General features: G+C 64.2%; 1 protein-coding gene across 6 annotated transcripts; it reads right to left on the bottom strand.

Annotated features, from left to right (window-relative positions):
• Positions 1–2,327: 2,327 nt before the first annotated feature.
• Positions 2,328–12,987, bottom strand: GABRD (gamma-aminobutyric acid type A receptor subunit delta). 6 transcript variants are annotated; one of them, XM_082351491.1, is made up of 11 exons: positions 10,184–10,198; positions 10,039–10,093; positions 9,580–9,658; positions 6,906–7,018; positions 6,524–6,591; positions 6,215–6,435; positions 4,986–5,068; positions 4,459–4,596; positions 3,691–3,846; positions 3,261–3,472; positions 2,328–3,024 (listed from the first exon to the last, which is right to left on the bottom strand). In XM_082351491.1, the coding sequence occupies exons 1-11, from the start codon at positions 10,190–10,192 to the stop codon at positions 2,740–2,742; spliced, it is 1,419 nt and encodes a 472-aa protein (XP_082207617.1). In that variant the 5' UTR covers positions 10,193–10,198; the 3' UTR covers positions 2,328–2,739. The 6 variants fall into 6 exon arrangements, with proteins under 6 accessions (XP_082207617.1, XP_082207616.1, XP_082207615.1 ...); XM_082351490.1 differs by lacking the exon at positions 9,580–9,658 and adding an exon at positions 12,770–12,987 and having other exon boundaries at positions 2,328–2,967; positions 10,039–10,200; XM_082351489.1 differs by lacking the exon at positions 9,580–9,658 and adding an exon at positions 12,770–12,985 and having other exon boundaries at positions 10,039–10,200.
• Between the last annotated feature and the right edge of the window lie 419 nt (positions 12,988–13,406).

The following is a 13,406-nucleotide window of genomic DNA, read 5'->3' on the forward strand; positions in this document are numbered from 1 at the left end:
GCTGTCGGAGCCTCCAGGAGCCCAGCCTGCCCACACCTGCATCTTGGACTCCTGGCCTCCAGAACTGTAAGAGCATGAGTTTTTCTTTTTTCTTTTTCTTTTTTTTTTTTTGGCCGTGCTGTGTGGCTTGTGGGATCTTAGTTCCCCAACCAGGGATCAAACCCGGGCCACAGCAGTGAAAGTGCAGAGTCCTAACCACTGGACCGCCAGGGAATTCCCTGAATTTCCGTTGTTTTAAGCCTCCCAGGGTCTGTGGCGCTTTGTTACAGTCACCCCAGGAAACTAATTTCCCCCCAAATAAACTTCCTCTACCAGGTCCTTGTCTCAAGCTCTGCTTTTGAGGGAACCCAAACGATGCCCCATGTGCAGGTGTGGGCTGCACATGGTGAGGCTTCTGCCTTGCTGGGAAGGGGGAGGGGAGGGTCAGTGCTGGTCCGTCCCCTGCTGCAGGGGACGGAAGGTAGCTGGGGCCCTGTCCCCTCCAGCCTTGGGGAAGAAGCTGTCCCGGGCTCAGGGAAGCATTTAGGAGTCTACGTGGCAGCACACGCATCCCGGCCTCTACAGGAGACCACAGACAAGGAAGCTGCCAGCCCCCAAAGACCGTCCCTGCTGGAACGAGGCTCATCCAGAGCCCAGGCCACCTCCCCACCCGGCCACCTGGCCCAGGTGCCCCGGCTCAGGAAACGCTGCCACCCCTGCCCAAGCCAGCTCCTCTCAGCTGCAAACCTTGATCCGCCCTGGCCTTCAATCTGCTCGTGTCATCAGCACCGGAATAGAGCTCGCGTTTAAACAGCATCGGCCCTTCCCGTCCCTCTTCCTGGCCCTGTAAACATGTGGGCAGAAATAGCAGCCTGCAGGCTAGAGGGAGTGACTGCCCGTTGCAGAATCAAGCAAAGGCTCCTGCCCGGGCGGGCCTCGCTGCGTGGGTGCCCAAGGCAGTCACAAAGCCCAGCTTTAAATAGCTCCCTGTGGGTACGTGCAGCAGAAGGAGGGCAGCCTGGGAGCCGTGAAGAAGGCGGGGAGAGGCGGGCGCCGGGGTGGGCAGGGTCCTGGCAGCAGAGGAGGGTCGGCTCGCTGGCTTCTGGACCCAGGTGAGCACAGCAGTTCCGGGAACCTTGAACCCACCCGCGCATCCGCCAGAGGTCCCGGTGGAAGGCAGGCCTTAGGGCAGGACCCTGGGTGCCAGGGGCGGGGGTGCTGTGGGCAGTCTCGGGCCCAGCCCGGTAGCTTCAGGACGCCACCGGGGCCTGGACGTCCCATCCCCGGGCCACTCTCCATGTTCCAGGAGGAGGGAGCAGTGACGCTGCTGGAGACACACAGGCCAGAGGGCGCCCATCTGGGAAGGGGAGAAAGAGGCGTCACTGTCCTCGTTGTCAGAGCTGGCCAGGCATGGCCTGGGGCCCTGGCCGACCCAGATCCAGGCTCTGCTGCATCTCGGCCACCCGCTTTCTGCTGCTCCCACGTCAGTCACTCCGGGGCCCGGAGGCCCCGCTCCCTGCTCGGTCCTGCAGCCAAGTCCTTTAGAGCAGCGGCCCAAGGGGCAGCCGGATGCAAGGAGGCGTCCTCAGGAGGTAAGCGGCCTTCGAGCTCGAGGTGTGAGCCCTGGGCGGGATGCAGGCCTCGGACACAGCTGCTCCCGTGGGGGGCCGCTGGGCCCTGCAGCCCTGGCTGGACCACCTGGCCTCAGGGGTCACTCTGCCAGCTAAGCCCTGCAGTGGGTGAGCGTCCCCAGCGCCTGCTGCCGTGGCCTGGGGACAGGGCGCACCCTGGGCAGGGGGCCCAGCAGGGCACACTCTCTGATTCCCACAAAGTCACCGTCACGCGCCCCTCGAGGTGGTTTGCGGGGGCACCTCAGGGCCAGCAGGGTCGTGGCCTGGCTGCCGCCTGATCACAGCAGGGCACTGGGCCTGGCATTCCCAACCCTGCGGCCGACAGCTCGGCTGCACAGTTGCCCCTCTAGTCGCCTCTGTCCCCTCTGACTGTGAGGACCTGCCCTGCTCTGGTGCAGGGGTGACCCGGTCCCCTTGCTGAGAGCTGCGACCCTGTCACCCTGAGTCCGTGGTGGCAGCAGATGTGGGAGGGGGCTGGGGTGTTCATGGGGACTTGGTGGTCTCTGTTCTCCCATCACCACGTACAGAAGGCACTGTGATGGCACCTCCGGCCGTGCACCCAAGGGACTGGGGGGGTGGTGAGTGACTCTTCCAGCCCCCGTGCCTCCCCCCAGCCCCTCTGTCCTCAAGTCTCGGTCCCCAGGTCCCTCTGTCCTGAGCCCGTCGAGCTAGCGGGAGGAGAGCCTTCCAGGCTCCAGCAGAGGAGGTCACAGTGAATTTAAGCAGCGGCCAAAGGCTCCGTTTTATTTCATGCTGGGACCAAAGGCCTTCCCACTTTCTCACCGAGAAGATGAGCACCTCCCACGCCCGGCCTCCTCCCCATCCCTGGTCCAAACCCACAGAGCGAAGTCCCAGAATCAGGATCCTTTTCCGACGCAAAGCTCCCCGGGGCCCGGTGCCTGCCTGGCTCCTGGGTCAGGAGGCTGGGCTGAAGGAGAGGAGATGCTGGGCCGTCTTCTGCAGACCAGGGGTCCGGGTGAGGGTGGGGACAGAGCTTGGGGGTGCTGAGCGAGGCTGAGGCCTTCCTCTCCTTTTATGGGGCCCGTGGTCCTCCCCCCTGTGAAACACGCAGAGCCCCTGGGGGTCCTTCCCCCAGGAGGTCCCGGGCATGGGACCTGCGAAGCCAGCCTCACATGGTGTACGCGGCCCAGTAGATGACGTTGACAGCGGCAAAGGCCGCCGGGAACACGGCACGGGCGTAGATGTCAATGGTGTCCGCGTCGATGGGCTTGAAAAGCGCACGGAGGCCCCCCTGGGCCCCCTGCTTCTTCGTCTCCTCTGTCTCCACCTCCACCGACCTGTAGGAACCCATGAGGTTCCTGGGCACGCGGCACTGCCGGCGGGACACGGCCAGCTCCTGGGTGACGCCCGCGGCCGAAAGGGAGAAGAGCACGATGGCATTCTTCACGTCCATCTGCATGGGGAGGGGGAGGGGTGGGCTGAGTGGCTGGAGAGCGAGGGGCAGGACCCCCAGCCCAGGCCAGCGGCTCTATCCTCAGAGCAGGCGGCAGAGGGTCCCAGGTTGAGCACAGGAAAAAGTGCCCCCTGCCCCGCCAGCAATGCTGACCCTTCCTGGTGCTGGGCGGGGGCGCTGCCCTTCGTCCTGACCATGAGAGGCCCCCCCCCCGCCCCACCCACTCCCAGCCTCACCTCGGCCCTCTGCTCCTTGACCTTGACCTTGGCCTTTTGCTTCTTCCGGTAGTCAGCGTTGAAGTGGGCGAAGGCATACTCCACCAGGGCGGCAAACACAAAGACGTAGCAGATCCAGAAGTACACGTCCAGCGCCTTGATGGCCGATGCCCGCGGGAGGGAGGAGCGGGCACTGACCATCAGTGTGGTCATGGTCAGCACTGTGGTGATGCCTGGTGGGAACAGGTGGTGCCATCGCTGGAACCCCACCCCAACCTGGGTGCAGGTCAGGCTCCTCTCACCAGGCCCGGCCTGGCTGGCCACTGCCCCAGGACAGTGGCCCGAGGGACTGCAAGGCAAGGCCTGTGCTCAGGACAAACGGGGTTAGGGCCCTGCTCCCAGGCTCCCTCCTTCCACCAGCTCCCTCGCGGGAGAGGCCAGGGCCCCGTACCTAGAGACACCCTGGCGGGCACTGCTGCCTGGCTAATCCAGAAGGAGACCCAGGACATGGCGACCAGGAGGATGGAGGGCATGTAGGACTGGATGATGTAGACGCCCCGGTTCCTCCGGAGGTGGATGTGCAGGCTGAGCCGGGGGAACTGGCCGGCTGCCAGAGACCCCCGTTAGCACCAGGCCCCACCACCCAGGGCAGTGCTCGGGGAGAGGGGCGCTGAGCGGGAACTGGGGCCACTGCCAGCCTCCAAAGAGAGGAAGACCCTTGTCCCCACCTCCCCCCACAGCCTGATGGGTCAGGAGAGGGGCCGGCCCTGCGGCAGGGCCACCAGAGGAGGGAGAGGAGAAAGATGCCGGCCTTGCTGCTGGCCCAGTGGGCCCCTCCCAGAGCGCGGTGCACCCCTCTCCTGCCCTGCTTGTGCACCGCCAAGCTCGAGGAAAGAGCCGGCCGGGGCTCGCTGGCTCCGACGACCGGGCAGCAGGGGCGGGAGGGGCCAGGAGATGACACAGGCTTGGCCCTGGAGCCCCCTGGCACCCCTCAAACCCCGGGAAGCAATGAAGAAGCGAGGAGTAAGGCGGAGGAAACCTGATCCGGGCCCGCACTAGGGCTCGTCCCGAGCGGCTCGGCCAGGCACAGCCTGCGCCGACCAGCGGTTTTCCAGTTGTATCCTCTGGGGGCCCTCAGGGCCGGCTAGTGGCTCTGCGGAAAGCACTAGAAAACCACCAGCGGGGCTCACAAGGAAGAGGCCACGAGAGGCCGCGTTACCCGATTTGAAGTTCATCAGCTCCGTGGTGAAGCGGTAGCTGGTGATGGTGAACTGGGCCAGCTGCAGCCTGTCCAGCCCGTGGATCTGCCCCTGGTTTTCGGACCAGTAGTAGACGATGTCCTCGGACGAGTAGCCGTCTGCAGGAGAGCCCACATGGGCCGCAGAGCCTGGCGCCCCCTCCCCAGCCCCCGGCAGCCCCCGCAGGACTGCCCTGCCTGTGCTGGGAGCCCGATACACAGAGGCAGGGAGCAAGGAGGCCTGGGACCACGCCTGGCACCTCGGAAAGGTGGGCAAGGCCAGATGAGCTGGCCAAAGGGCAGGTCACCCTTGGCAGGGTGACCCGCAGGGGCCGCCATGCTGGCCCAGTGACACAGGCACACGTCTTGTCTGGGCTCCAGGGCCGGCTGTCCTGGGCAGGGTGCTGACCCGCAGCAGGAGGGCCAGGCTGCTCGGGCCTTCCGGCCCCTTCTCTTCCGTCTGTTTCTGCCCCCCGTGCCTCCCTGCCCCCGCGCCAGCCCGCACTCACAGCTCTCCAGGTGCAGCATGCACTCCTGCTCGTCCATGGGGTACTTGGCCAGGTCCATGTCGCAGGCCACCGTGGAGGTGATTCTGCCCAGACAACACACTGGTGGGTCCCCAGGATGAGGCCAGCCCCCGGCAGCCGGCGTCTCTCTGGCCCAACATGGCAGAGACGCCCCTGCACCCAGCCAGTACGGCCCCCTCACGGGGCGGGGCAGGCTGCCTCTGGTCTTGCCGGCAAGCTGCTGGCATTTGGGTGGAAACTGGAAACTGCGGCCACTTTACAGATATCTGTGAGTCTTTCCTCAGGGATCAAGAACCGGATTTCATTCACTTTCCTCGTCCTTCAGAACAGCTGGCTGGCTAAGCCGGGGGCCAATAAGGCAGGTCCAGCCTGAGCCCCCTGGTCTGCCCCTGGGGACGGCCTCTAGGCGTCCCCACTGACCATGCAGCCTGGGAAAAGGCTGGTTTTCCAAGAGAATTTAGATTCTTATGTAAATCTCCTGATCTTTAAAACGTCGGCAATGAAGTCCACTTTTAAAAGGCATGTGTCAGAAAACACACATTCAAACAAATACACGTACACGTGTGTTCACAGCGGCACAGCTCACAACAGTCAAATGCGGAACCAGCACAGCTGTCCGTCGACGGAGGAGCAGATACACAAAACTGGTGTGTCCATGCAATGGAACGTCACCCAGCCATAAAAAGGCAGGAAATTCTGATAAGTGTCACAACACAGATGAATCTCAAAAACACTACACTAAGTGAAAAAAAGCAGACTCAAAAGGTCACGTAGCGTATGATTAATTTTGTGTGAAATGTGCTGAATAGGCAAATCCATGAAGATAGAAAGCAGATTGGCAGTTTGCAGAGCTGGAGAGGGGAGACGGGGAGTGACTGCTAATGGGCACGGGGTCTCCTTTCGGGCGAAATGTATTGCAAGTGGGTAGAGGTGATGTTTGCACAACATAGGGAGTGTGCTAAGTATCACGGAATTGTTCACTTTTAAATGCTTGATTTGATGTTATGTGAACTTCACCTCAATTTAAAAAGACAAGGGCACGCGTTAGCCAAATAGCGGCCTCTGCTGGCTTCCGGCCAGCAACCTCTGCTTCCTGCGCAGCTGCTGGTTGCCGGGGGATATAAATACCGCCACCCCCCACCCCCCATCCCCCCAGCTCTCAGCAGTGCGCTCCGTGGGGGGTGGGCGGGCAGGCAGCCGGCTGCGCTCACCGGATGCTGTAGAGAATCACCCCGTCGGGCTGCAGCCGGATGAGCTTGTTCTCCACCGTCACGTCGTGGAACCAGGCCGACTTGGCGTTCACGATGAAGGTGTCTGGGAGCCACAGCTTGTCCACGAAGCGGCTGTCCAGGCCCAGAGTCTCGTTGGTGTGGTTGTAGGACAGCCTGCTGTCGCGCCAGCTCTGATGCAGAAACACTGTCATGGTGTACTCCTGCGGGGGGACGTGGAGGCCTGGCCGTCAGCCCCTCCGCTCCTGGGGGCACGCGGCCGGGGGCGGGGCGGAGGCCGGTGGGACCTACCATGTTGGCTTCTGAGATGTGGTCGATGCTGGCCACCTCGATGGCGAGTGCCACGTTCACGGGCGGGCCTGCGAGGAAGGAGCCAGGCCCGAGGCAGGTGGGGCTGAGGCCAGGTCCCAGCACCCCCGGCCGCTCAGCCAGGCCAGCGAATGCCCCAGAAGGCGGGACAGGGAACAGCCAGGGGCTTTGCAGGGGAGGCCGTCTTGGTGCAGACCAGCCTGAGGCCTGAGCAGATCCACCTTCCTAGCCGTTTCCCTGGGGGCTGGCGCAGGAGCTCGGGCACGCCCCTCAGGGGAGCCGGCCTCTGCACCAGCCCAGAGCCAAGCAGGGCTCACACCCACACTGGACCCAGGGTCTGCCCGAGCCCGACGGCCACTCTCACCTCCGATGCCAGGCCGGAAGTTGCGGGCGTAGTCCTGTATCAAACCGTCCAGGTTGGGGAGCCAGGATATTTCCAGGTTGGAGCCGACATAGTCGCCAATGTCATTCATTGCCCTGGAAACGCAAGGCCCACTGGTCACAGGCAGGGTGCCAGGGACAGAGCCTGTCCCGGGCACCTAGGCCAGGGGTGGATAGGGAGGAGGCCCTGCGGGCTGGACCTGACCAGTCACGCCGGACACAGGGAGCCCCCGGGAGGTGCAGAGCCTGGGACTCCTGGACCTCTTGCACTGGCCTCTATGCTCAGCTTACACCCCACCCACTCGGCCCTGAGGGAGGCCACCCAGGTCAGGCAGAGGCCCCCGGCTCCCTCCATAACCACCCAGCATCCCCACCCCTGGGGTCCCCCAACAAGAGCACATGGCCTCCCTTTCAGCTTCTGAGGGCAATGTGTCCTGTAGGAGGTGACTTGGGAGAAAAGACATGTGACCAGGAGGCTGAAGGCTGGGGAGAGGGAGAGAGAGGGTGAGGTCCCAAACCCGCGACCCAGTCCAGGCCGAGGGCCCGTGGGGAGGCTGCAGGCCAGCCTCCTGCTCTCTGTCCCTTCCCAGGCAGTCTCCAGAGCTCCCCAAATTGCCACGTGCCTCCGGGGCTTAGCCTGACCCCGGAGCAGCTGGGGGCCATGCCCCCTGGTTTCAGATTAACCTCACTGACAGCCTGTGCTGGTCGTGTTTGTCCCTGGTGGGGCCGCAGGGGGACCCAAAGACACAGGCGTCTCACGGCCCGCACACGCTGACTGCCGGAAGCCCCCCAGTGGCTCTGCCTGCCCCCCTCCTTCTGCCCACCCTCTGGGAAACAGAGCCCCCAAATTCATGTCCATCCAGAACCCCAGAATGGAACCTTATTGGGAAGCAGGGGCTTTGCAGATGTAATTAGTTAAGATGAAGTCATGCTAGACTAGGGTGGGCCCTAAATCCATGACTGGTGTCCTTAGAAGAAAAGGAAATGGACACACAGGGAGAAGCCACGTGACCACAGAGGCAGGGATTGGAGTGATGCGGCCACAAGCCGAGGGACACCAGGGACTCCGGCAGCATCAGAGGCTGGAGAGAGGCATGGACCCTGCCGACACCTTGGCTTCAGACTTCTGGCCTCCAGAATTACGAGAGAATAAATTCCCCCTGTTTTAAGTCCCCCAGCTTGTGGTCGCTTGTTACAGGAGCCCCGGGAACCTCACACAGCCTTGCTCCTGCAACCCACGGCGGCGGCGGGGGGGGGGGGCATTTCTCCTAAACCTGACAGCAGGGAACGAGGAGGGACATTCAGGAGGAACCCTCTTGTTTTTCTCTGAATCACTCCTGTCCCCAGTGGGCAGAGAAGGCCTCCAGGTCACCTGGGGCCCGAGCCCGTCCAGAGCCCGCAGGGGAGACGATGCGCCAGGGTCTGGATGCAGAGAAGCTGGGACCGTGACGAGACCGCTGACCCCTCTGGGCTCCCGCGGTGCTGCTGCTGGCCGCCCCGCCCCTCCCCTCCGGAAGTGGGACCGGCTACCGCTGAGCCTGTCGGCGCAGCCTCTGTGTCCCGCCCCCCCACCAGCCCCCACTTGGGCCACCGCAGACCACGGCCCCCTCCGCCCGTGGCCCCAGTCCCCTGCCTGCTTCCAGCTGCTGTGCTCCCTGACTCCTGCCCTCCAGCCTCTCCCCTCTTAGACGCCTCCTTGACCCTCCAGACCCTCTGCCATCTGTCCCCACCTCTTTCTCCGGCGCTAACTCTGACCCCCCCATGTCCCCACGCTGATTCCCCCCACCTCCACTGGACCCCCATCCCTCTCCTGGCCCCGCCCCGGGCCCCTGAAGGAAGCTGTCCTGATCATGCATTTGTTCATCCACCCGTCCATCTGGCTAGTGTGACCCTTGGCGCCGCTCTGTTCCAGAGATGTGACTGAGCCGGGCAAGGACAGTCGCGGCCCAGGCCCATGCAGAGGTCAGCGTCTGCAAGGGGTGGCAAAGCAAGGGGCTTTGAGCATGAAGAGGGTCACAGGAAGGGGAGGTCAGGAGCCCTCTGTCTGGGGAGAAAGGGACAGCCTCCCCGAGAAAGTGACATCACAGCCCAAAGAGAGAGAAAGTGAGTCTGGGGCAAGGCAAGAGGCAGGAGGCGGGCGAGGGCTCCACGCGGTGGGGTCTGGGAGGGGCCTGCAGGGCAGTGGCAGGCATGGGGCAGAGAGTGTGGAGGGGGGGACCGTGGGGCTCATCCAGGGTCAGGGGGAAACCGGCACTCCGAACAAGGAGCTGCTCGATTAATTAGATTAAACCTGGATGCCTGTGAGGGAGGGGCATGGGAAGTGTCCTGAGGGAAGAGGGGGGATAAACTGGGGACCATCGTGGAGGTTGGGGGGATGATGGGCTGGATGGGCCATGGAGACAGAAAGGGGCCTGGTCCAGACCAAGGGAGGGTCAGTGGAGGGAGGGGCCGGGAGCAAGTTCTGCCGCTGAGTTGGTGGGGCTCGGCATCCACCTGGACTGGCCCCAGACGTTGTCCTCTCAGGCGGGTTCAAGAAGCCCTCGGGGCCGCCGGGGCTTGGGAAGCACCAGCAAGGGCACCTGGGCCCCTCGTCTGCTCCACATACTGGCCCATGAGGAAGGTTGAACGTGACCCAGGAGGTCCTCAGCTAGTGAGACCTGCAAAGCCCGCTCTCCCCGCAGGCCCACAGGGTCGCTCCAGGTGAAGGCTGGGTGCAGCGTGTGGACAGGGCAGGTGCTTTGGTAACAAAGTAAAAGAAGGAATTAAATGAAGCCCTGGCCCCAAGTAAAGCACAATTAAAAATGCAAATGGAGTTCACCCTGAAGGTCGGACGCAAAGGGATTGGAATGAGGCTTTATTTTTGGACCGGTCCAGCAGCTGGCCCACTTGGAGCCAGGCCGTCAGGAGACACCACCCTTCCCGGCCTTGGGCTGGTGGCACAGGTGAGCACACCTGTCCTGGGCCAGGGCCTCACAACCACTTAGGGGCACAGAGGCAACGTCAAGGGCAGCGCCCACCATGAAGCTCGCCTGAAAGTGTCAGGACACTGCTGGGTTCCCAGATCTGCCGTCTCCAGGGGTGAGAAGGGAACAGGCTCCCGCGGTGCCACATCTCACCTGGGACAAGGTGGCCGTTTCTGCAGCTGCGAAGGGATGCGGGGGCCGGAGTGCCCTGGAGGCGGGGCTACATGGTGCTCTGGGTCCCGGAGGGCCCTACGCTCCTCCACTGGTTCAGGTAGAGTCAGTGGGGCGGGCGGGGTACCTGGTCCATGGGGGGCTCTGCATGGGGTCAGAATGTGGGGACTCTGACCCACGTCCCGGGAGGGAGCGTCTGACTCCTCTGATGGCCCTGGCAGCTGGCGATGGCCTATAGGGTTGGGGTTTCATTAGAGGAACAGAAGCTCAGAGACACGCCAGGCTCAAGCTCGTGGGACAAAGCAGGTGCTGTGAAATCACAGGCAGCTTCCGCCCTCCCGGGGTTGCTCCTGGGTACCGTCAGGCCCCCCACCCTCTCCTGGCCCCCCTGAGAGAAGCCCCACCCCTGTCACTTGCCTGTGCCCCTGGGGATGGAAAGGGAAGGTGGGTGTAGCTGAGCGAGGCAGCAGGCCCACCCCCAGTATCCTCCCACCACCCCCCCCCAACCCTGCGCATACGAAGCCCACGGATCCCTGACAGCTCTGCTTTTAGAGCAGCCGCCGCAGCGCTGGCACCTCAGTTACCAAGGCGAACACCACGACGATCGCACTCACGGGAGGTGAGGGCGAGGCAAGCGCCGCAAGCACAGCTTCTCCAGGGAGACGGAGGTGCCAGCAGCCCCGGAAGGCCACCCACTCGGGTAGGCAGCCGGCGAGCTTGGGTGGCCGCTGCGTGAGCGGATCTTCAGACTCAGGGAAGCGTGGCCTTGACCCGACCCACAAATGCTGCACGGCTCACTCCCTTCTTATCCCACCAGGAGCCCCGGGATCTGGGCTGAGGGGCGGCAACAAAGAGGCCCTTCCATTAGCCCGATGTCCCCTCACACCGCACCGGGGGGGGGATGAGGGAAGGGAAGGCACTGTTCCCCTGGTTTCTGAGTGGAGGGATGCAGAGCAGATGGGAAAGGAGGCCCCGAAGGCCCCCAAAGCCCAGAGGCTCTCGTCCCACCCGGGGCCTCAGCCTTCCTACCCCGGCAGACAGGCTCACCCCTCGCCCAACAACCCAGGAGCCAGATGGGGTAGGAGTTCAAAACACTGCAGATTTTAGAAAGGCAATATAATGCACTCATGCACTTGGGGAGGTGTGTGTCTGGAGAATTTTCCAGCAGGAAATGTATAAATATGCCCCATGAGTAGCGTGAATACAGACAAAACAAGCAAGGCAGGCTTTGCCGCCAACTGAGTGTTGGTGTCAAACTTGGACTAAGACTTGGGGTTCAGAGCAACTTGGATTTCAGAACTGCGGCTACGCAGCTGTGGGCCTGAGCCAGCAGCTGACCCCCGGCCCCCAGCACATCCCTCCACAGCCACACCTCAACGCTTTGCCCTTTCTGGGACCGCGAAGCAGGAAAAGGAGAGAGGAGAACAGCCCATTGGGCTTGATAAAGAACAAGACCCCAGGACAGGGGCCACATCGGCACTGCCTGTGACTTTGACATGACAGCCACGTCTACAACCAAAGCCAGGCTTTCCTGGCTCTGCCCTCCACCCACCAACAAGTAAGCTCTGACCACACACACACAGAGCCGTGTTACATATTGTCCGAGTGACTACAGCCAAAACACAGGCCAGTGTTCAACGATTTCTGGCTTTTAAAGTCCTCGACATCAGTTGGTTGACCACGAAGTCTGGAATGCTGGGGGGAAGGGGCAGGGAGAGATGATTTTGCTCTGTTTTTTTCTGCAGCCCTGGCACCAAGACGATTTTCGAAAAGGCCCCTCACAACTCCTATGGCAGGTAGCCAGACTCAGTGCTCAAGATGCTGGGCAACCCGGGGCCCACATCAAGTCTGGTCTGCAGAGACACGAAAAGCGAGCTGGGGCCATGCTGGCCCCTGGGAGCCAGAGGGAGGGGCCTCAGCACAGGGACCTTTCTTCTTAGCCGCTGCCTTCTCTGGGGAAGACAGGGCGCCTCATCCCCTCTCCTGACAGTTAAAAAGAAATCCGGAGTCTGTCCCCTGCCAGGGGCACCTGGCTCCCCGACTCGCATACCCTGGCGTCGGATGGCATTAGAAGTGGTCCCAGAAGGGAGGTCCACAACCACACCTGCCATGAGGACGCGCCTTCGTGTCCACCCCAGACCGCTAAGGGCAACGGAAGCTGGCGCCCGAGGCTCTGCTCTTAGAGCAAGGGGAGCAACCTCCCCTCCCGTGTTCCCCGGACCCCTCCTTTCTTCCTGCCTGCAGTTGGGGCCCTGCTGAGAGCTCAGACCGCGCCTGGAAGGGCACCAGCCAGCCAGGGATCGGCCAAGTGCCGGCTGGGGCGAGGAACCCGAGCTCAGCAGGCGAGCCCGGGCACCGGGGGAACTGCGGGCGGCTCCGACGCCCTCGACCGGCCCTGCGGCGCGGGTTCAGCACCGGGACGGCGGACAGCACCGGGGCGGCGGGGCTGCCAGAACCTAGAACATCGCCGCTGCTCGCGCCCAAGGGCATCTCCGCGGCGAGTTTGGAGAGGAGGGCCCGCGGGGGAGACGGGTGGGGGAGTCATGGGGGGGATGGGGGACCGACACGGTGGGAGCCTGTGGGTGCGGGCAGACGCGGGGGCCTGAAGAGCAGGGGTTCGCACGGGGCTCCAGCCCGGCAGCCGGGGCTTGGCCGGCGCGGGACTCCCCACCGAGGGCGGCCCCCGCGCAGCGCGGACCCGGCGCTCGCTCACCTGGTGCCGCGGTGCTGCTGCGCGCAGAGAAGCAGGAGCGGGGGCAGCAGCCAGGCCAGCGCGTCCATGGCCTCGGCCGGCTGGGCGCTGGGCCGGGGGCGGCGCCGGGGTCCGGCCGGTCGCGGGAGCTCGAGAAGTTGCTTAGCCGGCGGCCGCGGCGGCGGCGGCACAAGCGGGCGGGAGCGAGAGGGCGCGCGGCGCGGGCGCGAGGGCGGACTGAGCGCGGAGCCCGGAGCCGCCCCGCCCCGCGCCGCGCGGCACGGCCCCCTCCCGCCCGCCCCCCCTCCAGCTCCGGCCGCCCCGCCTGCAGCTCCCCTCCCGCCTCCGCCAGACCCCCGCGTCCCCGGCCGGGGGCCCGGCACTCCCCGTCCCAGCGCCGCTGCCCTTGCCGGCCGGAAAGGGTCCCTCCGCGCGTCTATCCGGGAGGCGACTCAGGCGCACGACCCGCGTGGACGCGGCCTCTCGCTGCCGGCCAGGCGCCTGCGGACCGACGGGCGCGGCAGAACCTGGTCCCTGGGGCGGAGTCTGCCATGGGCCGTTTGTGGGGGTCACGGGTCCCCGGGAGCTGGTTCGGGGGGAGGAGGGTGCCAGCGCCCCAGAAGCCTTCACCTTCTACCGGGCGAGACGCGCCCCCAGC

Source organism: Balaenoptera borealis, assembly GCF_965194805.1.
Source record: "Balaenoptera borealis genome assembly, chromosome: 1".
Taxonomy (NCBI): domain Eukaryota; kingdom Metazoa; phylum Chordata; class Mammalia; order Artiodactyla; family Balaenopteridae; genus Balaenoptera; species Balaenoptera borealis.